The 26233-nt window shown below is 41.2% G+C and overlaps 2 protein-coding genes across 4 annotated transcripts in view; one reads left to right on the forward strand and one right to left on the reverse strand.

Annotated features, from left to right (window-relative positions):
• Positions 1-7664, forward strand: part of UXS1 (UDP-glucuronate decarboxylase 1) — a 129396-nt gene extending 121732 nt beyond the window's left edge. For both annotated transcript variants that reach the window (XM_082245611.1, XM_082245612.1), the window contains exon 15: positions 6889-7664. In XM_082245611.1, the coding sequence (XP_082101737.1) occupies positions 6889-7020 (132 nt within the window). In that variant the 3' untranslated portion in view covers positions 7021-7664. The remainder of the gene's footprint in view (positions 1-6888) is intronic.
• Positions 7665-13574: 5910 nt separating this feature from the next.
• Positions 13575-26233, reverse strand: part of ECRG4 (ECRG4 augurin precursor) — a 38839-nt gene continuing 26180 nt past the window's right edge. The window contains exons 2-5 of one of the 2 annotated variants that reach the window (XM_082248407.1): positions 23309-23421; positions 19642-19689; positions 16867-17030; positions 13575-13864 (exon numbers count right to left, since the gene is read on the reverse strand). In XM_082248407.1, the coding sequence (XP_082104533.1) occupies positions 13703-13864; positions 16867-17030; positions 19642-19689; positions 23309-23390 (456 nt within the window). In that variant the 5' untranslated portion in view covers positions 23391-23421 and the 3' untranslated portion in view covers positions 13575-13702. Of the gene's footprint in view, positions 13865-16866; positions 17031-19641; positions 19690-23308; positions 23457-26233 lie in introns of those variants that run through there. The other variant, XM_082248408.1, reaches the window with a different exon arrangement.

The raw sequence follows: 26233 nt of genomic DNA on the forward strand, positions 1-26233 counted from the left end.
GCGTTGTCCTGCCGTTCACCCTATCTGGTGGTCTACAGAGATCAAGTGGTACATCGACCTAATCAGTCATTCCTTTCTAAGGTGGTTTCTGATTTTCATCTGAAGTAAGTAATTGTGCTGCCTTTACTCTTTCCTAAGCCTAAGCATCCCAAGGAAATGGCTTTACATTCTTTGGATGTGGTTCAGGCAATTAGTTTACCTGGCGGCTACTGAATCTTTCAGGAAATCAGACTTTGTCCTTACTGAAGGACCTCAAAGGATTGGCTGCATCTGCTGTGACCATATCCTGATGGATCAGGAAGATGGTGGTTCAGGCTTATTCAATGAAGGGTCAGGTTCCTCCTTTCCCTGTAAAGGCGCATTCTACTAGGGCGCTGAGGGCCCCTTGGTTGTTTCGCCATTAGGCGTCAGTGATGCAAGTTTGCAAGGCGACAACTTGGTCGTCGGGGCACACGTTCACAAAGTTTCACAAGGTGGATGTGTTGGCATCCTCAAATGCTTCTTTTGGCTGCAAAGTTTTGTAGGCTGCTGTTTAAAAGACTTTATTCTCTTGAGGGCGTATGTTGGGTTTAGGTGAGCTCCAGTTGTTCCTGATTGAGCTCCATGTTACCTGGTTGTCTAAGTTTAGCCTTTGGCTAATTACGTTCTTTCTTTGCATTGTTTTTCCCACCCCTCATGCAAATACTGCTTTGGGACGTCTCAATGGTCAAGAAGATATGGAGCTGCGTCTGTCAATGAACGATGGAGAAAACCAGATTTCTCTGTCGCTCATTGACAGACGTAGTCCTCGTTGATTAATAACTCGGGTTATACTGCCCTCTACAGGAGTAGGACTAGACGGGAAAGAAAACATTCTGGCCACACCCTAGGGGCAGTCCCAGAGGGTATATCCTCTCTCTCTGCTACAGCAAATCTGTTTTTTTCTGTCTAGTTAGGAGTAAGGACCTAGATGCCTTGCTAGGATCTTGATCTTCGGTTCTGGCAGGAATTTTTCTTAGAAAGATTTTTTTTTTTTTTTTAGACAGCTTTTTTCTCCAGTGTTCCTGTGAGATCTTCAAGCAAGAAAGCTGTAACTGGGCGACGGGCTGGATGTTGAGATCCAGTGGTCACCCCAGTTCAGCCTACGAGCGCGTGCAGGCCATAGCTCCGTGCTGGGTCGGCCGCGACATAGTCCCACTAGGACGGGGACTGACCCTGCGAGTTAAACGTCTCGCCTGAACGCCAATGACCAACAGAGTCACGACGTCCATATTGGTCGACAGCCCCCCCACCCCGGTGGAGAGGGGTTCTGTCAGGAGTGGCGCCCGCCTGGTTCCGGTATGGTGAGTAGTATGTTCCCCCTCCCCCCTGTCGGGTTTGTGGTGGACGTGGGCCTCTCTCTGGAATGGTAGGATGGGTCTCTCCTCTATCCTATAACAGGTCACAGATCCCCCAATTTGAGTGTGATTTTTGTGAACAAAAACCAGGAGGCTTGGTTTGGGAGCTGACTATCTAAGGTCATTGCAAAACTGTAAGGGTGACTGAAGTCAGTGGCAGTACATAAGGGGCATTACTATTGTAGTAAAAGGTATCCTACCTGTCAGAGGAGGCAAAGCCCCTCTAGGAGGGTTCAAGAGGCGCTGGTCGGGCAAACAAAAGGCCGACTCAGCCAAACCTGAAGTTAAGGCTAATACAGCCTGAAGGTGCGCCCCCACCCGGCTTAGGGGTGGGGGGACGTCTTCACCGGTGTTCAGATCTAGGGCTTTCCTGAATCCCGGACTAAGGGGTTCAGGAGATCATACGATCAGGATACAAGATCGAGTGTCGATCACTGCTACCGGTGCGATTCTTCCCTTCCAACATTTAGGTGCTACAGGGAGCGGTAGTTACCGTTCCCTGAACAGATCATTTTCTTTACCTTTTCCAAAGATTAATTTCAGTTCCCTACAGGAATCGGATCCGGTTGAGCAAACAGACCAAGAAGCCTCTAGTCTGGTGACTTCGGTCTCTAATGCTCAACCAGGAGAAATCATCACTCCTGATAAGAATCAAGTTTGATAAATGTGTGGGAACAGAGAGCGATCAGACTGTCGGATTGCCTGGACCAAGCAGCTCTAGGGCAGCCTGGTTCGGATCCAGTCAGACAAGATCAGGGTGATGACTTGGGTCGATCACCAAGGATTTCACCATCTGTGTCTTCATCAGAGCATCCCGGAGGTGGTTCTGTTGGCATATCGGCTCAACAGGAAGGCGCGGAGGTTGGTAACGCGCGCCCGCGATCCTCTAGCGGATGCAGCAGACGCGCTGAACGGCCTACAGAGGCAGTATCAGCTACTAGACGTCTTTCCCCCCCCCCCCCCCCCTCTCAAGTTGCTGCTGAGACTTCTCCGCAGGATAGAGATAGAGGGAACTCCAGTTATCCTGGAAATTCGAGGCTAGCCTCGTCAGGCCGGTCAGGCCGACTTGGACATGCTAGTCGCGAACTCTCCTTGGAGACCTCCTCTCAGGGAGGATCTGCGGTCTCAAGGACCGATCTTCCATCATGCTTTACAGTCACTGGTTTTAATGGCCTGGCCATTGAGACTCAGGTACTGAAGGGCAGAGGGTTGTCGGCTTCAGTTATTACTACTCTAATTAAAGCAAGGAAAGCGACTTCCAGCAAAGTCTATTATCGCACATGGAAGACTTATATTGCGTGGTGTGAATCTTTGGGATTTCCCCCACGTACCTATTCGGTGACCCGAATCTTGGCTTTTCTGCAAAAGGGGGTTGAGCAGAAACTATCCTTGAGCACCATCAAGGGTCAGGTTTCAGCATTAGCAATCTTCTTTCAGAAGCCTTTGGCTACTCATTCCTTGGTGCGGAATTTCATCCAGGGGTGCGGCACTTGGCTCCGCCAATCCGCGCGCCCTTACCACCTTGGGAACTTAATTTGGTTTTGTCGGTTCTGCAGAAACCTCCCTTTGAAAATATCAGGGAGATTCCCTTGCTTACATTATCTCAGAAGGTGGCCTTCTTGGTGGCTATCACTTCTGCACGCAGGGTGTCAGAACTGGCTGCATTATCATGCCATTCCCCATATCTAGTGGTTCATAGGGATAAGGTAGTTCTTCATCCGAAGCCATCCTTTCTTCCTAAGGTGGTTTCAGACTTTCATCTGAATGAAGATATTGTGCTACCTTCCTTGTGTCCTCAGCCCAATCATCCTCGGGAATATGCGTTGCATTCCTTGGATGTGGTTCGGGCAATCAGGGTATACCTGAAGGCTACGGAAACGTTCCGTAAGACGGATTCACTTTTTGTGATCACGGATGGCCCCAGAAAGGGGTTGCCTGCATCTGCCGCGACTATCTCCAAATGGATTAGACAGACGGTGGTACAGGCTTATTCTATTAAGGGTCGGAATCCTCCGTTCCCTGTTAAGGCGCACTCCACTCGAGCGCTCAGTACTTCCTGGGCCTACCGCCATCAGGCGTCAGTGGTCCAGGTGTGCAAGGCGGCCACCTGGTCGTCGGTGCATACCTTTACAAAATTTTATAAAGTTGATGTGATGGCATCGGCGGATGCCTCATTTGGCCGCAAGGTTTTGCAGGCCGCAATTTGAGGAGACCGGTGGTCTACCTCGAGGGTTTTTTTCCATTGGAATTTCAGTTGAGTCTCATCGTTTGATTGATGAGCCTTTAAAACTTCTAGTTGGCACCGGTTGGGCCTTCTAGATTGGATTTTGATTTCCATTTTCCCACCCCTCATTTGTGGTACTGCTTTGGGACGTCCCGAGTTGTTGTTAATCAACGAGGACTACGTCTGTCAATGAGCGACAGAGAAAAATGGATTTTTGTAAAATCTTACCGTAAAATCCTTTTCTCTTAAGCTCATTGACAGACGTAGTACCCGCCCCTCTGTTTTTGAGTTGGGTTGGGTTAAATTCTCTAAACACTGCTTTGTGACATAACTGATTTGCTGTAGCAGAGAGAGAGAGGATATACCCTCTGGGACTGCCCCTAGGGTGTGGCCAGAATGTTTTCTTTCCTGTCTAGTCCTACTCCTATAGAGGGCAGTATAACCCGAGTTGTTATTAATCAACGAGGACTACGTCTGTCAATGAGCTTAAGAGAAAAGGATTTTACGGTAAGATTTTACAAAAATCCATTTTTTTGACTAACCGTAAAAAATCATTTTCTCTGAAGTTCATTGACAGGTGCAACACCCGCCCCTCTAATTTTGAGTGGGATGGAGTTTTTCTCTTCTAAACACTGCTTGCAACAAAATTGAGGGCTATAGCAGTGTGTGGGTGTATGCCTGCAGGGACTGCCCCATAAACGTGGTAAAGCTTTTTCCTGAGTAGTGTCCTACTCCTGTAGGGGGCAGCATAACCCAATAGTCAAGAAGATATGGCGCTGCATCTGTCAATGAACTTCAGAGAAAAGGTTTTTACAGTAAGTCAAAAATCCAGTTTTTCGTCCACACAGCTGCCACTTACTGGATATTTTCTCTCTTTTCGGACCATTCTCTGTAAACCCTAGAGATGGTTGTGTGTGACAATCCCAGTAGCGCAATTTTCAGATGAGGCTGTCTGGCACCAACAGCCATGCCACGTTCAAAGTCACTTAAATTCTCTTTTATTCCCATTCTGATGCTCTGTTTGAACTTTAGCAAGTGGTCTTCACCACATCTAGATGCCTAAATACATTGAGTTGCTGCCATGTGATTGGCTAATTAGCAATTTGTGTTGCCAAGCAATTGAACAGGTGTATCTAACAAAGTGGCCGGTGAGTGCATCTCCACCTATGATCATAACTTTTTTCCACTAAAGTTCTTGAAAAATGTACATACAGTAAAACCTTGGATTGCGAGCATAATTCGTTCCGGAAGCATGCTTGTAATCCAAAGCACTCTTATATCAAAGCAAATTTCCCCATAAGAAATAATGGAAACTCAGATGATTCGTTCCACAACCATTTATTCATAAATCCTTCAATTTATAGTCCATATAAAAAGATTATAGCATTGCGATAGGTTGTGTAACCATAAAATGTCCATCCACAAATAGCCGCTTCCACAAGGGGATTGGAAGCAAAATCCAGCAGGAGCTACAGGGTAGCAATATGGTTCCATTTAATGAAGGTACAACATATAGCAACTCACATGGTTGATGAATAAAACAGACACATCTAAGTATGCAGGCATCCAGGGTAAAGCTGTCCACATAGACTATCTTCTGCACAGCCGGCTGCTAGTCTGTGATCCTGACCGGGAAGACCACCCTGCAGTAAAGCGATCTGAAAGCGAGGGGCAGCATGGAAGGGATGATGTAGATGACGGTGCGGAGGATGGTCCTATGTGGACAGCTTTAGCTTGGATGCCTGCATCCTTAGATGTGCCTGTTCCAATCATCAACCATGTGAGTTGCTAAATGTTGTACCTTCATTAAATTTAACCATATTGCTACACTTCGAGGCGCCTCTCTTCTCTTTTATACTCAGCTGTGACTTGAGGCTACTTGTATATCAAGACATTGCTTGTATATCAAGTCAAAATTTATTTGAAAATTTTGCTTGTCTTGCAAAGCGCTCTTAAACCAAATTACTCTCAAACCAAGGTTTTACTGTATTTTACAAATTGGTATATGTTATAGAGCAATGATGCGAACCTTGACACCCAAGATGTTTTGGAACTACATTTCCCATGGTGCTCACCTACAGTGCAGAGTGCATGAGCATCATGGGAAATGTAGTTTCAAAACATCTGGGGTGCCAAGGTTTGTCATCACTGTTATAGAGCAATACGTTTACTAACCTTTTAATATCGCGCTGCATGTTATTTTTATTCTGTTCCATTTAACAAAATTACTGAAATAATATAAACCATGTGCAACTTGTTCAGTTTTAAATAGGCAGAGAAAGGCATTCTGAATAGACCGAGAAAGGCATTCTAAACCTATTGGGTTTTATTGCTGTTCATGAAATTGCTAATAAATGTTGGGTGACCCAAAACGTCCGAAGAACCCTTAATGAAGGGTTGAGTCAGATCCCCACATCTGTATTTAGATTTTACGAAGGAGGGTCTAATGTTGGTTAAGAGTATTCAGTTCTCTCAACATTGCTTCCTTTGTGTGAAATATCTGGTTATCATGCCAGTCCCCCTGCTTTCCTAATAATAATTAAAATCCTAATAGAAACACTTCTTTCCCAGTGTGGTCAATTTCGACTGTGCTGGGAGAACAGCCTGAATATCCTCCAGATGCCAAGACATATGCTGTCACCTTCTAACTCCCCCCAATATATTGCTATTTCTCTGCCTCCTGCTGACACATCCTCATACAATCTTCCCCCCCACCCCACCTTTTATGCAGCTTTTTATAGAAATACACAACTGTCACGTTGGATTTAACTTGTACAGCATAGCTGTTTTAATTTTTTATTTACAAATTAGAAGTGACCTTTAAATCTATTTAACCAGCATATTTATTTTTTTTTTTTTAAATGCCCGTAAATCTCTCTCAAATTACTATTAACTTTAATGGCAAATGAACGTTTGGAATATGACATAGTAAAATTTTTCATGAAGGGAAACCTAAAGAAAAATTTGGAGACTCCAAGCACTGGCGTTATTCGGAGAATGGTAGCTGTTTGGCTGGCAAAGCTTTCTTCCGGCCTTAATGTTCGGAAACATGTATGCAGCCAGTGAAGTTGGGGCTCCCAATCTTCATACTTGTTCTGGGACAGTAGGAAAGTACTAAGATCAGGGGCAGCAAAGTCATCAGTTATAGAACAAGTGCTTTAAGACCTAATACCTATTGTTCTGGCATTTTCCTGTAGACATTGGTTAATAAAATTGTTTAAATGGCCGCAAGAAGACCATTTGTTAAAAGCTCTAAATCATGAAAATGTATTGGTCTTCTCTCTGCAGGTTCCACTGGAGGAAGGCTTGAACAAAACCATCCACTACTTTAGGAAGGAACTTGAATACCAAGCAAACAATCAGTATATCCCCAAGCCTAAACCTGCAAGGATAAAAAAAAGCAGAATGCGACACAGCTGAACACTCCATAAAAAAAACTAGGATCACTTGATGGTTTACAAGATGTAATTTTTGTTCTGCCTCTCCCGTTTGTTCCTTTTCTAAGAGAAAAATAGACTTCTGAGAGGGCATCATGAAGAAAAAAAAACTGGAATTTCCCTACAAAGCTTGCTTTTAAAGGAATGGATGTGCCTAATAACATTGAGAACTGCAGATATTGCCTTGCACTTTTTAAAATTTGTCTTTCTATGTACAGTAGTGTAGAACACATGGAAATCTCCACATTTTATATATCTTGCTTTGACTGTTTTTGACTACTGTCTCTGGACAGGTCAGTCCTGTTGCCAGTGGTGGGGCCAGCTAAGCATCGTCATTCAGTCTTTAAAACCCTGCCAAGTACAACGGGTTCAAATAAATGGTTTCTTTTTGAAGCTAAAATGTTAACAGAAATAAAAACATTATTTATGTGTAAAAATAGTATGATGGGTACTTTTTAGATGTATTCTATGCAGAAAATGGAGGTAACGATGCCAGTGGAGCCTCTCTGAAATATTATTGATATAAGGTAAATCCCTTGCAGAGTAATGGGATAAAAAGTTAAACTTTATGTCAGAAAGCTTTATTTGTGTTTTTGTTCTCGCTCTTGTTTTTCGGGGTTTTTGTTTTGTTTTTTTTTTTTTGTATGTGTTTTTTTTTAACTGTAAAGATTTTTATTTTCCTCAAGGTTTCACTGAGCTGTAAATTTGAATTAAGAAGCAGCTATTAATAAGATTATTTTAAATCACTATTGTGTTGTCATGTGTACTCTTGGATAAAAAATAAAGTATTATCAGTTTATGGTGGTTGAAAATGCTATTTTAATAAAAATATCTACTGTTTGGGGCTCGTTTTACTCTATTTTTTGTGGTTTCCCAATGTATTAGCATGCCATTTGCAGTCATTAGGACGTGAAGGTATGATCTGACCTGTGCATGGTGCCAGTCAAGGCACAGTGAGAGTGGAGAACAGTAGTGCATGGGGTACTGTCAGTACTGTTTGTTCCAGGTGGGGGGGGGGGGATAATGTCACAAAAAATATGTTCACAGGTTTAGCTTCACCTTTTAGTAGGTCGGGTTCCTAGCATGAGCAAGCCTTAGAATTTTTTTTAGTAGGTCGGGTTCCTAGCATGAGCAAGCCTTATAATTTCAGCTGAATCTGCGATCTGTGCCTGTGTCACAGTCCCCTCCCCACACACATGTCAGTAAGCACCAGGCATACATTAACCCCTTGATCACCAATAAAAGTTAACCCCTTCCCTGCCAGTGTCATTTTTACAGTAACAGTACATACTTATAGCACTTATTACTGTAGTAATGTCACTGGTACCCCCAAAAGTGTCAAATGTCAGGGGTCCGATCTGTCCGCCGCAATGTCGCAGTCCCGCAAAAAAAATCGCAGATCGCTGCCATTACTAGTTAAAAAGAAAAACAATAAAAATGACCTAAATTTGCCGTAGTTAGTAGCTGCGATAGCTTTTGCGCAAACCAATTAAAATACGCTTATTGTGATTTTTTTTTTTTACCAAACATATGTAGCAGAAAACAAATTGGCCCAAAATGTTAAATTTTGATTTTTAATTTTTTTTTTTGGGGGGGGGGGGGATTTTATATAAAAAAATATTTGAAAAATATAATTTTTTCAAAATTGTCGCTCTTTTTTTTGTTTATAGCGCAAAAAGTAAAAATCGCACAGGTGATCAGATACCAACAAAAGAAAGCTCTATTTGTGGGGAGAACAAGGACATAAATTTAATTTGGATACAGCTTTGCTCGACCGCGCATATGTCCGTTAAAGTAACACAGTGCCGAATCGCAAACTATGGCCTGGTCAGGAATGGGGTAAAATCTTCCGGTCTTAAAGCGGTTAAAAATACGCTCATTGAGAATTTTTTTTGTCAAAGACACGTAGCTAAATACATTTTGGCCTAAATATATGACAAAAATTGAATATATTGTATATTTTTAAACTGTCAAAGTAGAAAAATATTGTTGTTTTTCAAAATTGTCGCTTTTTTTTAATATCGCAAAAAATGAAAAGCGCAGAGGTGATCAAATGCCACCAAAAGAAAGCTCTGTTTGTGGGAAAAAAAGGATGTAAATTTCGTTTAGGTACGGTGTTGCATGACCGTACAATTGTCATAAAGTCGCACAGTGCCGAATCGCAAAAAGTGGCCGGGACGTAAAGCAGGAAAATCCTCCGGTGGTAAAGTGGTTAAAAACCAAATCGATTAAATGCTTATTATATGTGTTATTGAATACTGAACTGTCTTGAAGTTCTAAGGCACTCAATAATGTTATACAATGTGTTACCAGAGTTACGATACCATGTTACCATGTTCTCATCTGCTGTTAAGAATAAAAATAATCTACTGGAAAAAAAAAAAAAAAAAAAATCTATAAAAAAAAAAATGTCTGTTTATATATGACAATTAAACTTTTTTCCTCTTTTGAGTCACTGACAGACACAGCTACATGTCTTCTAGACCATTGGGCTTATGCTGCACTCTCTTTAGGAGTAGGACTAGGCAGAAACTTTTTTTTGGTTACGCCCCTGAGGCAGGCAGTCCCAGAGGATATAGTATCACTTCCTGGTATAGGACTTCAGTTTTTTTCTGCCTAGTCAAGAGTAAGGACCTGGCTGTCTGCTAGGATCTGTGGTCCTGGCATTATTTCCTTTTTATATGGAATTTTTTACTTTTTCATTATTTTTGTTCCTGTGAACTACAGTCAACATCCAGACTGGGCGATGCACTGGATAGCCTAGATCCTTATGGGTCTTCCCAGTCTGTCCTGTGCGCGCGACCCAACTATAATCCCTGCGCTAGGTTGACCGCGACATAGCCCCACTGGACAAGGGCTGCCCGGTGAGTGAAACACCTTGCGAGGTCACATAGCCCTGGGCACGACAGCAGTCACGATCAGTCGCAGCGTACCTCAGGACACAGCACCCCCATTCCAAGATGGTGCGGTGGACTGCTGGGAGTAGCACCTGCCTGGTGCCATGGTGTGTTGAGTAGTGTCCCCCCTCCTTTCTTTCGGAATTGCTGGGGTGGTCGCGGGCCCTCCCTTTGATAGGTGACCGTTGGTTCGGTGCTTCTATGGAAGAGATCATTAAGGGCCTTATGGGATGTAGGAGTATATTACTTCCGCAGGTTGCTAAGGGCAAGGAACCTTGTCATAAACATGGTCCTTTCTTGGCTCACAAGCAGCCCTTTTGTCTGTCTGGATCACGGAAAAAGCATTTGAGATCCACCCGTAACTTTGCGGGAGACTCCAAGAGACCCTGGAATGGTAAGTCAAAAGAAGGCACTCCTGGTTCCACAGACACCCCTTCCCCAGCCTGAAGGGGTGCCCTCACATGCATCTGGGGTGGGGGGGGACGTCTTCGCTTTTTTCCGGATCGGTGGACCTTGCTCATTCAGGATAAATGAGTCTACGAGTTGGTTCGGTTACTAAATCGAGTTTCGGTCCTTGACTTCCAAACTTGCGCCTGTCTCACGATCGGCTACAGGGCCTCTATGGGGCAGTGCAGGACCTGTTAGCACAGGGAGTTATTGTGCCAGTTCCAGAGTCGGAACGTTTTCAAGGTTTTTATTCAAATCTGTTGACAGTTCCCAGGAAGGAAGGCAAGGTTTGTCTGATCTTGGAATCTCAAACCTCTGAACCACTTTTATGCAGGTTCAGAGATTTTGGGTGGTGTCCATCTGCACGGTGGTAGCTTTCCTTCATCAAGGGGATCGTCTGGCTTCTATCGATCTCAAGGACGCTTACCTTCATATTCCAGACTCGCTGGTCTTGGTACGCAAGCCTGGTAAGGCTGGTAGCAGACATCCCTTGGAAACTTCCTCTTGGGGAAGATCTGTCTCAGGGACCAATCTCCCATCCTGCTTTACAGTCACTGGCTTTTATGGCTTGGCTATTGAAAGCCGGGTGCTGAAGGACGGGGCTGTTGGAGACTGATTCCTACACTGTTAAAGGCTAGGAAATCTACTTCCAGGAAGGTTTATCATAGAGTTTGGAAAGCGTACATTACTTGGTGTAAGTCAGTTTGTGCAGGGAGTTCGCAATCTGGCTCCTCCGGTGCGTTCCCTGGTGCCTCTGTGGGATCTGTTTGGTACTGTCGATGCTTCAAAAAACCTCCCTTTTAAAATATTTGAGAACTTCCTCTGCTCACTCACTGTTGCAGAAGGTGGCCTTTTTAGTCGCTATTACTTCCTCACGTAGGGTGTCTGAGTTGGCTGCATTGTCCTGTCGGTTGCCTTACCTGGTGAATAATAGGGATAAAGTGGTGTTGCAACCCTGTCAGGCGTTCCTTTCTAAGGTTGTCTCTGGGTTTCATTTTAATAAAGATATTGTGTTACTGTCCTTCTATCCTAAACTGAAACATCCTAAGGAAATTGCTTTACATTCCTTGGATGTGGTCAGAGTGATTTGGGTGTACCTGGCGGTGACTGAGCCGATTCAGAAATCCGATTCTTTGTTTTGTTGATTCAAGTGGATCAGGCAGACAGTGGTGCAGACCTATTCTATTAAGGGTCAAGTTCCTCCTTTCCCTGTTGAGGCACATTCTACGAGGGAGCTCAGTGCCTCCTGGCGGCTACATGGTCATCTGTACACACATTCACAAAATTTTATAAGGTGGATGTACTTGCATCTTCAGATGCAAGTTATGCAGACTGCGGTTGCATAGGCTTCTGCTATTTGAGGGTGTAATTTTTTTCCTGGTGGTGAGCTCCAGTTGTTCCTGGTTGAGCTCCTGTTTGTATCTGGTTGGCTATGTTTAGCCTTGTTGGGAATTCTACGTATTGCAGTGTTTTTCCCACCCCTCATGTTGACACTGCTTTGGGACATCCCAATGGTCTAGAAGACATGGAGCTGTGTCCGTCAGTGAACGAAAGAGAACTGGATTTTTGTCTTTACTGTAAAATCCTTTTCTCTGAGGTTCACTGACTGACACAGCACCCGCCCCTCTGTTGGTTGAGTTATGTGTTCTTCTGACACTGCTTATTACAAACTGAAGTTCTATAGCAGGAAGTGATGGTATACCCTCTGGGACTGCCTCAGGGGCATAACCAAAAAGGTTTCCACCTAGTCCTACTCCTACTCCTGAAGAGAGCAGCATAAGCCCAATGGTCTAGAAGACATGAAGCTGTGTCCATCAGTAAACCTCAGAGAAGACCAAACCCAGTGTTTTTTTTTTTTTTTTAATATTTATTTATTTAAACTTTGCCAAGTCCCAGACAGAAGTCGCTCTGCTGTAGCAGTTTGATGTATTCAGTGTTTGCTCCAAGGTGCTCAAACCGGTGTAAATCTGTTTTTGCTCCAAGATAAGCATACATTTTGCATTAAAGGTTGCAGTGAATGTATGTTGTACCTCCACAGTTTTTACAATTTGGAAGTTTGACATCTGCTAAAAGGATAGGTTAACTGCCTACACCAGGTATTTCCCTCTACCAAGACTTATGCCCAGTACACACGATCCGAAAATCGGACGACGCTCCGTCTGTTTTTGTTTGGCTGCTAGGAACTCTCAATTATATTCGCAAATGGGAGAGGTTACTTACGATACGAATTTTCTCGGACGATGATTCAAAAGCTTCCGGTATGCGTAACCACGCCATAGCATGTGAGAAGAAATGATGTCTACTGCTCACCATTTTTTTCGGATGAACAACATACTGATAATACGATCAAAATTTTTATGCTTGCACGGCCGGATAATATCGGGCGAACTGTCGTGATCGCCTCTCGTAAGCTGTGTACTAACGATCAGATTATCGTCCGATCTTTTCACAAGCGTTATTTTTCGTCCGATTTTCGGATCGTTGAACAAGAAAATTGTATAGTGTATGGCCAGCCTAAATGTTGAGATTTTAAGGAATTGAGAAGTTAAAATGTGTATTTTTAATTTAAAGATCAGTTGTATAGGCAAAATATCCAATTTTAATAGTCAATGGGGAAAAAAAAAACATTTCATGTATATCGCCTAATTTCAAATTAAAACTTTATTAAGGTAACAGAAGAAAGGTATAATGACTGATTTGTATTTATGCATCATAAGTCAATACCTTGAAGTATAAAAAAAAAATATATATATACATGTCTAAACCGTATCTAGCACTGCTAAATATTACCATTTAGTGTATTTAAACCCAAAATCTGTGTTTCAGTATGCTTGGCATCATGCTTCACTGTATACTTTTTATTTTTTGGTGAATCTGTTGCAAAGTTTTTTACCAGGAGATCCTGCCTGTAACAGCACAGCCTTGTTGAGGATGACAATGCTGTACTCCTGCCCTTCAATTAGCAACATTGTGAGCCTGCTGTGCTGGCTAGGGGTTTCCTATCATGTGTATGCACATGCCTCGTTAATGGCAGGATCTATAGATTGGAAATGGAAAAAAAAGATTAGCTTAATGCAAGCATATACAGTGAGACATTATGCCAAGTATACTGGAAAATAGCTTTTGTACACTCAGGGGTTAAACAGGACTACAGCGGGAGAACGAAAAGGCTGGTATATTGCAATTTTTATTTTTTGTTTTGCCCTAATTGCCAGCCTACTAGAATGTACTTTTCTAATTGTCCATATATTGAAGGTCCTTTTTGTTCTAAACATTCAAAGCTTTAGCTAACCGTCAACATTTTCAGTGCATAGCTCTGTTCTAATAATCATCATAATTCACTCCAGCTCCATGCCTAAAGGTATATGGATTGCGAGGGCCTATAGCTGCATCTTCATCATAGTGGTGCTGGTGAAAGCCACCATAGTATTCGTTACCAGCACGCCCTTGGTTCATCCAGTAAGACATGTCATCTTCGTATTTCTGTAATAAAGAGAAAACACCTGTGAAGTCTTTGTGGGTCATAGTATCTAAATTCAGACTTTGTAAAATCTTCAATCATACCAGTAAATATATCCATTGTGAGTGGATTATTTAGACTTGATATTGTTTCTAGACTATATACTCCAGGAAGTACCACCCCAGAGTCACTATTAGGGCTCTTTCACACTATCCTCTTCGTGGGCGGACTCAGTTTATCTCAGCCGGGGATTGATCTGCCGATCCCCCCGCTGAGCAGGAGAATGACAGCTGTTCTCCGCACTGTGTGCGGAGACACAGCTGTCAGGTCCCCATGCATCTCTATGGGGGAATCGGATGGGAATGGACCATCGGCCCGTTCTCATCCGATCCGCTGGACGGATGGAAAATGGGGTTTCCATCCATCCAGATTTGACGCATCAGATGTTAGTGGACATGTCTCCGCTGACATCCGATGCCCCATAGGAATGCATGGGGGGACTGTTCAGATCTGCCAAAAAAACTGACAGGCGGATCTGAACAGTCCACCTGTGTGAAAGGGGCCTAATGCATAAAATGGCAAGGGAAAAGTCTGGAATAAGCAGTTAAGGAGTGTCCAGGAAAAGTAATTATCTTCTTGGGCTGGGTCACTGACAAAGTATTGATTTCTAAAGAATCTGCATGACAGCCCTGTAACTTTTAAAACAAGCTATAGCAGCTATTGTTCTATTCTCTGTTCCAAATACCCTATTATTTTGGGAAAGGAATAGTGCTGTATATACCACTGTCTCAATATACTTCAGTAGTCCCTGGGTCTTCTTTCTTAAAGTGTGAGGGGGAAAAAACACTTGCTACTAAACTGCAACAAATCTCACTGTCATCACTTCCAGCCAAGGCTCATAGATCATTGACCTCTGCTTCCTTGCCTGTCTTTGTATAGGGGCATTGCACAGTACCTGCCTCTCTTCTTGTTACTGGAAAACCAGCTATTCTATTGCCTTAATCATTCCTTCTAACATAGTCAAGCTTTCCTTATACAATAAGATCTTTTACTGTGTAATTTTCTTGAACCAGCAGAGGGAGATGATGGATCTGATATTTCTTTCTTACTGTTATAGTTGGGAAGTCATGCCCCAACTAGGACCTTGAAATGTGGATTAAAGTGTATCAAAATAATTTTTTTCAGTATTGGAAAGACCGTGTGTTTAGGGGTCGAACCCCTGTCAAATAAGGCTGTCCGCATTTAATTGCCGTCTGCATCCCTGTTAGGTAGATTCAATCTCTCTCTTTTCTTTTACAGGGTGGCCATTGTCATCAAATAAGAAAGTGCTGGAAAAAGATACATTTTGCAGTGGTTGCCAGAACTAGAGGTGAGGGTACATTTTCTCACATCTCTGGAACAGGAAATTAAGGTATATTTCCCCAGTAGGACATACAGGGATTTAATCATTTCTTATGCAATCCAAATCTAAAAAAATGTTTTGGTGATACATACAAAGAAAAAAAAATGTATGACTAACCCCGACTACAGGCAAACATTTGTGATTTCACTACGGGCCAATGCAAAGTTCCTATTGACAATAATGATAAAGTGAATGGTGGAGCAAGTGACCATTTGTAAGTTTAGTACTGCTGCTTTACTGACACCCCATGCCATTGCTTGTAGTAACTAGGTGTATCATCAGCTAGGGAGCATTTGCACTGGGGCATGGTTGTCCATTCTATGGTTCTGATGTCATGATGTGAACATGTGTGCTGCTGCCTGAATTCTGGCAGCAGGAAATAATAAAGTAATCAGTTCAATTTAAAGTGTTACTAAACCCAGTTATATAAAAAAAAAAAAAAATGTTCATCAGTCCCCATTCCCCCCGCACTGCCCACAGCTTATAAATAATCTTTTTACAACAAAATACTGCAGCTTTATACCTTGTTAGCTGATCTGTATACAGCGGTCACGTGATACTCTGCAGGGTCCGCCCAAGTCCAGAGTGTTGGTGTAGGAGGAGGTATCCCTGTCTCTTAAAATCCACTACAGCCAGTGTCCTCATGCTTTTATGGGCGGCGGATCATCCATCAATCAAGATGTGACATCCCACCCACCTTGTTCTTTTTTTAGTTACTGGGCATGGAGGAAGAGGGGGGGACTGGGCCATCATTTAGGATCTGTATACACACCCAAATGTGTCATGTCAATACCATGTGACCTGAATAGCCCAGCTAAGACCAGGAAGTATTCTATCCATAATAGAGACCAAACTGAGCATGTGCGGCTGAACTAAACTTACTGTGCTTATCTGAACTTGCCCAGAGTTAACGTACAGGAGGGGGAGGATTTGTGCATACGGATCACACAGCCTTTTTACACAATGCAGAGGATTAATCACTTAAGTTACACAGTGAGTATAACAAGCATGCTATTCTGCATCTACAGACAGATTTTACTGTTGTGGGTTTAGTAACACTTTAAGTGAACTTTCACATAGTTAGTGAGGTTGAAAAAAGACACCAGTCCATCCAGTTCAACCTATGACACTTGAAGGATACTTGTCATGAGAAAACATGGAGGCTGTCATTGCTGAGCTATCATTTTGAAAATGCTAACTGACTGGCTGTTCTGATTATCCTCAAAAAAACTGAAGCACTAACCAGGAACAAGAACACAGATGAGCAATCCTAAATTATCTATGATAAATTGATCTGCAAACTCCTTCTGGGTCAACAGCATGGAATGTTTTGAAACCTTTGGGTCACCATAACAGCCTATCGTGTACAATTCCCAGAAGGTAGTCCACAGTGCCAGTCCAAATATTTATGACCGGTTTACTTTAATTGCACTTCTTTTATTTGCTGAATGGCATTGCCAGTTCACTGTCGCTGATGGGGTTTTACCTGTTGCCTGGAATTGTTCTTTGATATGACAATCAATTTTTATTCCCCTTTTTTGTAGTTGATTTCAACATGACACCAGCATTCCTGACAGTATTTTTAAAATCTTAGTTTGAAAGGCAGTACTTGACACCACTTACAGTTTCATCAAAGCCCAAGTAGAGGAATTGCTGGTACCATTGCTGCACTTCAGGTCGAGACCGGTCCCAAAGCTGGCGTTTGGAACGCTTTAATGTGTTTAAAAACTCATTGGCTTTGTTTCCCTCTACAGCCACAACAGTCTTGGCTGGTTCCTTTGATGCAGCTAGATAAAGTAGAAATAGAAGAGATAAGAGATTTGTAAGAGAATTCCTTAATAGAAAATGAGCGGATTGAGTGCAGAATGGTGCTGCAAAAAGCAAGTAGCAGTCACTCATTCAAGAGTGGCTTATATGAATATACATGACAGTACTAGTATATGAAGAGGGAATGATTAATAATCTTGGATGATTTTTGAATTCTATATTTCAGGAGCAAAGTTAATAGGAAACAGAGAAATGTTGTTTCTATCAAACATGAGAGTGAATCCTCCTTGGTGACTTGGGTTGTTATGTCCTACTATGCACGTTGGCAGCAATTGTCCTCTTTCTGCAGAACACTTAAATTTTATGGCAATAGGTTGCTAGATCTGCACCCAAACTTCTTCCTTTAATGCTGCAAACCTTGGATCTTCAAAAGCAGAGTTATGCCCTGTACACACTATCAGATTATCTGAAGACTTTTGTCTGCAGACTTACCAAAACCATATAATATGAGGTCAAACCTAAACACTTTCAATTTGTATGCAATCCGGCAGGCCCTTGCACTACATAGAAAAGGTAAATCTGAAGACAAAAGTCTTCAGATAATCTGATAGTGTGTACGGGGCATAAGAAGTTGAGAGTAGGACCAATTTAGTCACATGCAAATTAACCATTTAATAAAAGGGCTGTGTAAAGAAACTGGTGCATCTGAAGGGAACTCATTCAAACATTCAGACTCTAATAACTTTAGGGGGAACTACAGTCAGGGCCTCAGCCCTGCAAGGCAAAAAGGGTCTCAGTCCTACTTGTCGGGAGCTAAATAAAATAAATAAATATATATATATATATATATATATATATACACACACGGTATATTGGAAGATAAGAAAGGATACACATAAGAAAAGCGTGGGAAGTAGCAGAGTTGGAAAAGGCATAAAAATAGATGGGGGGGGGGGGCTATAAGGCAACAAGGAAGGACAGAAGAGATATGCCTGCACTGTCAGCACTTTAAAATGGTAGTAAAGTCTATAATGTTTTTTAACAAATGGGTCCCCCCGGCAGGTTTAGGCCATAATGTACTAATATGCACTAGATACTAGTACATTATAACAGACTTTCCTACAAACACAGCCTTCCAGCGCTGTGCTCTCCCTGGTAGCTCCCATCTCCACTTGGGGTCTTCCAGGTTTCCAATCTTCCGGTTCTTAATTGGTTGTGCTGGGGCAACGTCACTCCTATGCATGCGAACGGGGGTCACATTGCAGTGGCACACAGAGCGGGCCGTAAATGTGGTCTGAGGTGCACATGTGCGGCTCAGATCGATCACATTACTCACTGACAGGCAGGGGGGAGATTTATGACAGAAGAGACCTCTAGGGTCTCTTCTGTTATAAAAAAAAAACCCTGTCTGTCAGCTAGTTTTGTAAAAATTACTTTACTACTACTTTAATGGTGACACTGAACATAGTCAGTTTAAAAAAAAAAAAGGCACAAGTCCATCTAGTTCAATAAATAAGGGGGGGGGGGGGTCATACAATCCTTTACCCACATACATAACAATATTACATAAGATAATATATCAGATTTCAAGGACATAAAATTTCTGATTTTAGTTTTAGTCATACATAATAGTGCTCAATGAAGAGACAAGAACTACAAGTATAATTCATAGCTCCTGAAAAACTAAATAATATATAGTAGTGTCCAAAATACCATCACTCTACACATTATGGACAATAAAAAGGGTGAAAAGAAAATTAAAGACAATCAAAAGACTCAGTTACAAACAATGCCTTCAATCAGTTCGCCTTGCGAAAAAAATTAGTGTTTTGCGCTTAGTATAAAATTGTGTGTCCAGAGCTGCAACCTCTAAACATCCAAATACTAGATGTCACAAACAATAAATACTGTACATATACTAAGTGCGTATCAAAACAAACAAAAATAATACATAAATGTGAAAAAATCAGTCTAGGTATGTAAATATGTTCAACTTGCTTTTAGACAAAACCCAGGTAAGTTTAAATGAGATAAATCATTAAGCCTTCCACCAATCACGTGAACATATCTTGAAGAGACGACCAGATACCTTGTTCCCTCCACCACAAGTAACATTGGCCTCTTACCAGATAATATTGATCCCTATAACAGAAATCAAATCAGCATGTTAGAAAACAGGCCTTGCCAGTGTCTGCCACTAAACACAGCAAATCGCCAACTTCAATGACTCGATTGGTAAACATAGGCTGGCACTCATAGGAAGGAACAGAGACCGTACATAGTGTAAAACCATTATGCAATCTTTTATAAAAAGTAGACAAGTACTTACAGAGGTAGATTAAAAACAGCATGTAACAATATACAGCTGTGCCTCACTGGTATCCACTCCACAGGCGCCTATGAGTGTGGATGCTGCCCAGCCTGGTATGCTTACCTATGAAGTCATTGAAGTTTGAAGTTGGCGGTTTGCTGTGATCAGTGGCAGACATTGGAAGGCCTGTTTTCCAACATGCTAATTTGATCTTCGTTATAGGGATCAACATTATCTGGTAAGATAGTTCTCCCTGTCTTTGCTTCCTTTTTTAATGAATGCATACGTTTATCTTACGTTCTTGTTTACTTCTCACATACCTTCTCGTTTCTGTAGCATCATTCGAAGTTTATTCCCACTGGAAACATCTAGAAACAAGGAAAAGAATTGTTTAATATGTAGCAGTTTGTTTTCAAACTGAAACAGGTGCTTCCTGCATATGGACTTTATAAGGAATTTTTTATATTTAGTATAATTTTCCTGCCTCTTTTCTGCACCCGAAGAGCCTCAACTGGCACGGAAAAGCGCTGGAAATATATACTGAGTATATACTGTACAGTAAAAGGTCTGGAAACATCCATATCCACATGAAACGCTAAGCTGGCCATACATGGGTCCGTTTTTTTTTTTTTTTTTCAGCCAGCGGGTTAAGTGAAAAAAACGAACCCAATTCCCCCATCCACACTTTCAATGCAGATGCAGGAATCTCCCCCACTGTGTCATGGTATTCTGACAGCAGGAATCCCCTACTGTCAGAAAACATGGATCAGCAGTGCAGTCGCTGATTAAATGGAAATTTTACCAGCAGGACCATTCATCAGAAGTCGATTGATAGGTAGAGGTGAGAACTGAACCTGTTGAACTGCTCAAATTTCGATCCATATATGGCAAGCTTTGGTAAAAACTCTTTGCTCTTGTTTTAAAAAGCAAAACAAAAACTGATCTCCTCACTGGGAGGTTGAACCATTTGATTGTTTCTTTGATCTCTAAAGGTGCTAAAAAGGACAAACATTTCCCCCAAATTTCCCATCTCTGCTCAACTGCAACAGTTATGCTAAAGCTACAGTATGTGGTGCTATTCTCCCTTGGGACATTTTACAAAATGTAGACTATACCATTGTCACTGGAACAAAAAGTGAGAAAAAAGCCAAAATTTTACAGAACATTAAATAAAATCTCCCAACTGGAACCTCTTCTTGGGTGCCAATTGTCAGAAAGGAATGTCCCTCACTTTGGAAAAAATTCCTATTACTTCCAATTGAGTTGTCTGCCCTATAGTGTCATTAAACCCACTTCATTAAAATCTATCAATAAATACTGTATCACGTTGTTCATACTCACTCACTATGGGGTTCGTATTCTGCAGTAGTAAATGACAGCCAACTCGTTCCCTCCCTCCCTCCTCCTCTAGCAAAAAAAATGATCTCTACCTCTATCCAAAACTATAAAAGTTCTGGCAATATATACTTTAATAATATAAATAAAAGTTGGATTTATCACATACTGTATATTCTATCATTACAGCATGTTAGAAAAGCAAAATGTATGCAGTAGGCACTAGGCTATGCCATAGGAATCATTTTGACTTTTCTCTAATATTCATACACATAAACAACTACAAAAAAATGTCACTAAGATGCTGGATATGGTGTGCTATGATATTTAACCACTTGCCGACTGCCTTAGCACTATAGCACATTCAGTGCTACAGGGTGGCTGCGTTGTGCAGGATCAGGTATATATATATATATATATATATAGGATCCTGCTCTTCTGGGTATTAGGCGTGAGTGCACATAGCCGGTGGCTCGCTCCCATTGTGAATTTACACAGCGGGAGCGGATCCCACGGACCCGATGTCTGCCGGCACCCGCTGATCGTTCTGTACACAGGCAGAACAGCAATCTACCTATGTAAACAAGGCAGATTGCTGTTCTGTAAGTACAGAAGGCATGGATCCTGTGTTCCTGTAAAGCAGGAACACTGATCCATGCCTTCCACTAGTAAAAGCCCCTCCCCCACTACACTGAAACACCAGATAGGCACACATATAACCCTTTGATCACCCCTGATGTTAACCCTTTCCCAGTCAATGTCATAAGTACAGTGACAGTGCATATTTTTAGCACTGATCACTGAATTAGTGTCACTGGTTCCCCAAAAGTGTCAATTAGGTGTCCGATTTGTCCTTTGCAATATCGCAGTCCCACTAAAAGTCACTGATCACCACCATTACTAGTAAAAATATAAAAATAAATAAATATTCCATAAATATATCCCATAGTTTGTAGACACTATAACTTTATCGAAAAACAAATCAATATATGCTTATTGGGATTTTTTTACCAAAAGCATGTAGCAGAATACAAATTGGCCTAAATTGATGAAGAATTAGTTTTTTTACATTTTTTATTGGATATGTTTTATAGCAGAAAGTTAAAAACATTGTTTTTATTTTTCAAAATTGTTGTTCTCATTTTGTTTATAGCGCAAAAAATAAAAACCACAGAGGTGATCAACAACCACCAAAAAAAAGCTCTATTTGTGGAGAAAAAAAAGGACATACGTTTTATTTGAATACAGCATTGCATGACCGCGCAATTGTAAGTTAAAGTAATGCAGTGCCGAATTGCAAAAAAAATGGCAAGGGGGGTAAATCTTCTGGAGGTCAAGTGGTTAAAGAAAAGAAATAGATCAGCCAAATCCCATTCAAATGTACAATGCAAGGCTTTATTTACTTCACTCCATAGAGGAGGGAATGATAATCAGTCAGTGTTCAAACACAGCCCTCATGGCACATTCTGTGCAGATCACTAGTTCACAGCAACTACCCTTACAGTTAAGTAAATTAAAGACTCTTAGTGAAAATATGTTCTACGCTATTTGTTATATCACATACTATTTTATTCACATTATTTTAATGTAAATGAATTCTCCACTTGTTGGAAAAAAACAGCTTTTGCTACAAAACTTACCTTCAATCCAAAGCTGTCCGCGGAACAAGATGTTCTCAAATTTCCAGGTTCAATGATGCCAAGCATCATATAACCCAGAAACCTGAGGATGTATTGTAATGTTACAGAGAGCAGCCCTAAGAAGGAGTACTATATGCATCAAATGGCCTGAAGACATCTGGCAAAGGTAAGTATACAAAAGATAAAGCATAAAACACACATCCTGATGGCTTTGAGGGAGGCTCAGGGACATAATCCTGGCAAGGGAAACTAAGCCTGGAGTTGAGCTTTAAAATAATACATTTTTTACTGATATTTTTATTGAATTATTATTGAATAGACATTCTTTGTTCTGCAAAGAACCATTTAATACACGAAAAGCAGAATGGGTTCTGTAAAGAAAGCATTGAAGAAGAAATTTCTACTCAGACAAAAAGTATTGTATGTAGACCTCTTGTATGAAATTTGGCTCAAAAGTGTTTTATAGTTAATAAGGCTTTTTTTTTTTTTTTTGCATTTATGTTTACCTGACCCTTGGTGTAGGAATTTAATGAATAAAATATATAAAATTTAAATAAACTACTAGTTGCATTCAATCATATATTCAGTATATAAAATTGCCTCACAAAGCAAAACAGGCTTAAACGGAAGCATCTATCCCTTGGCTCATGTGCCACAAAATAGTTCCAAGCAGTGAAGCCAAACCTATTCATCTTCTCTGTAAGTAAAGTCATCAAAACCTTCTCACACAGTATTTTTGCTTTAACAAATCAAAGAGTAATGGGTAGTATTCCACAGTATCTTCTCAACCAGCCTCTTTTTTTTTTTTTTTTATGATTTTAATTATATTATTAAAATAAATTAATAATAATAATTTTTAATATAAATGTTTCCCCTTGCTATTGATACCCTTCCTGGTATTAAATACTTATGACATCTGCTGGTATTTGTACGGGTGCAGGTGTACAGTATATGCAACTCTGTAAAAGAGAAGTGTCAAGACCATTATAAGGTAAAATACTCCAATACTCACCAGGGCATGTAAGTACAACAAGCAATACAAGGATCAAGCAGGAGAGTCCAATGCGCTGTTGTAGGAAGGTGAGTAAACCCATCTTGCTGGGGCAGATCCCTTTTTCGCTGTATCTAGAAAAGCATTAGCAATAGTGAGAAACTTTAATAAGTAGGAGGGAATACAGAGGAGGCACAAGACTGAATGATTTTTTTCAGTAGTAGCCTCTTTTTGTGAAAGGTTACTTCAGGCCATTCAGATGAATGCTGCCAGTAATGAACTTGTACTGTATGCAATCTGGCTGGAAACTCATACAGTGTCTTGTAGTTGTTTTTCTTGGAGTTCTACAGTTGGTCATATACAGTTTACAAACAGCATGATTTTAAACTGGAAAATTTAGCTTCAAATTATGTTACTAACATTTGAATAGACACACACATTTTAATCATTATACCAAAAAATTAAAGTATGCCTTGTTTTTGCTTCATTGATTTGTGGTCTTACCACATTTAACGGGGCTGCAGTTATTTGTTAGGTTGTATTATAAGGTTATGATTGGCACCGTCCCAAGGTGTATATATTTTAATCATTATGCAATTCATATTTGTTATGGAATAAAATGATATTGGCTTTATTTTTTTCCAAAGAAAGTCAGCGATTGAGTGATTCTTTTTTTGATGTAATTTTTTTCTAATTGTATCATTTCTAGGTGACTAAGTGTATGTTCATTACCTAACCATCTGTCTGGCCTGTTTCGTCACTAAGATTATCCAAGTAAGCCTTCTGAGGCAGTTAGTAAAAAGTCAAATTTAGGGGCGTACTCTTAAAAAATCTGCATAGCAATTCACCCAGTGAAAGTGGGTGTATACTATATTACCAAAAGTATTCAAGTTCCTCTTCCCCAAACTCACTTATCCATGTCTTTATGGACCTTGCTTTATGCACTGGTGTGCAGTCATGTTGAAACAGGAAGGGGCCATCCCCAAACTGTTCCCACAAAGTTGGGAGCATGAAATTGTCCAAAATGTCTTGGTATGTTGACTCTTTAAGAGTTCCCTTCACTGGAACTAAGGGGCCAAGCCCAACCCCTGAAAAACAACCCCACACCATAATCCCCCCTCCACTAAATGATTTGGGCCAGTGCACAAAGCAAGGTCCATAAAGACATGGATGAGCGAATTTGGGGTGGCCTTCACAAGAGTCCTGACCTCAACCCGATAGAACACCTTTGGGATAAATTAGAGCGCAGACTGCGGCCAGGCCTTTTCTCCAACATCAGTGTCTGATCTCACAAATGTGCTTCTGGAAGAATGGTCAAAAATTCCCATAGACACATTCCTAAACCTTGTGGACAGCCTTCCCAGAAGAGTTGAATCTGTTATAGCTGCTGTTATAGCTATTGAGTTGGGTGGGCCAACTCAATACCGAACCCCACGGACTAAGATTGGGATGCCATTAAAGTTAATGTGTGTGTAAAGGCAGGTGTCCCAGTACTTTTGGTAATATAGTGTACATATGTTCTGTGCAAATGGGGGGAAAAAATGTATTAATCTATTTCCTGTACTGAATGGATATTTTCCCTTGACTTAAAACACTAAATACTGTATTTGGCTACTAGATGGAGCTAGGTTTCTTAAGAATTTCCTATGAAACTTATCTATGACCTATGACCTTAGTCTTTCCAAAACAAAAGCATACAACTAAGGTAAGAAAACGAAACTCACCCATGTTAGAATACCCTAGCAAACTGAAAGCCATTCAAGACTGAGTGTGATTCAAGACAAAGTATTTGTCTTTCAATAATACATGTGAAATCACTCCTATAACTGTGTTGGAGGCTCAAAAGAGCGTCATACGTGGTGATTTTTTGCCATGTCAGTACAGATAAATAAAAACACAAGCCTGCATTTCCACACTTACCGACCACATACAACTCCTGAAGCCAAACCAGAAAACAAAAATTGCTGACACCCTTGCTGAACGTACAAACGCCTGCCAAAACCTACTGGAGAACTTGGAAAAAAACGATGCTATTTTGCACCAAGCCATAAATTATTCTATGAACCTAGCATTAGGGTCAGCGGACTATTAGCCAGAATGCTCTGAGCCAATTGAACTACCCTTACCATTACAAGCATTAGATAAAAAAAACAGGCACGGTGCACTCAACTATGCCAGCCATTGCACAACAATTCCAAACATGGTACAAACAGCTGTACAACCTAAGTACACCAACAGATGGCAGTCACCCATTCTTACAGGAGAAGTAGGATCAAAGCTCTTTTGGTACCACTGTGGGTCACATGAGTGCAGTTGGTTCTGCACACTTGTGACCTGTATTCGGCCAACAGCTGGCTAAAGTCCACTGATGGCTGTTGTCACATAGCTGGATCGATCCCAACTTAAATTTTGGGATACGCCCAGAAGATTCCTGACTGGCAGTTGGCTCAGCCTCTCGGCACGCTGGGGGGGGGGGGGGAGGGGGTGCAGAGAGCCGGTGACTGATAGGTGATCAGTGGTCACTGATTATGCATTAACACTTTGACCAGAAACCAGAGAACTTACAGAATTTCTATCACAATATAGTCCCTTGCCATATTCAACACTGTAGCATGATGACTGGAGGAATTCCAATTAGCACAAAGATAGATGAAAACAGGCGGAAGTCCAGTCCCAAAAGACCTTAAAATATTTTCAGCTACTTATTTTTAAAAGCCTTTAACTCCTTCCTGAATTTCTTACATCCTACCACCTTGTCATTTTACAGTCCTGCCAAAGCCAAGAAAAAAACATACAATCGCTTCAAATTATAGACTCATTTTACTCCCCAATGTAGACATCAAGTTGTATGTCAATATTTTGTTGAATTGCTACCCTCCCTGATCACTGTAGTGCAAGTTAGATTTGTCCCAGGGAATGAAGCCTGGAGTACTACACAGAAACCTT

Source organism: Pelophylax lessonae (genome assembly GCF_965119305.1).
Source record: "Pelophylax lessonae genome assembly, chromosome: 2".
Classification (NCBI taxonomy): Eukaryota; Metazoa; Chordata; class Amphibia; order Anura; family Ranidae; genus Pelophylax; species Pelophylax lessonae.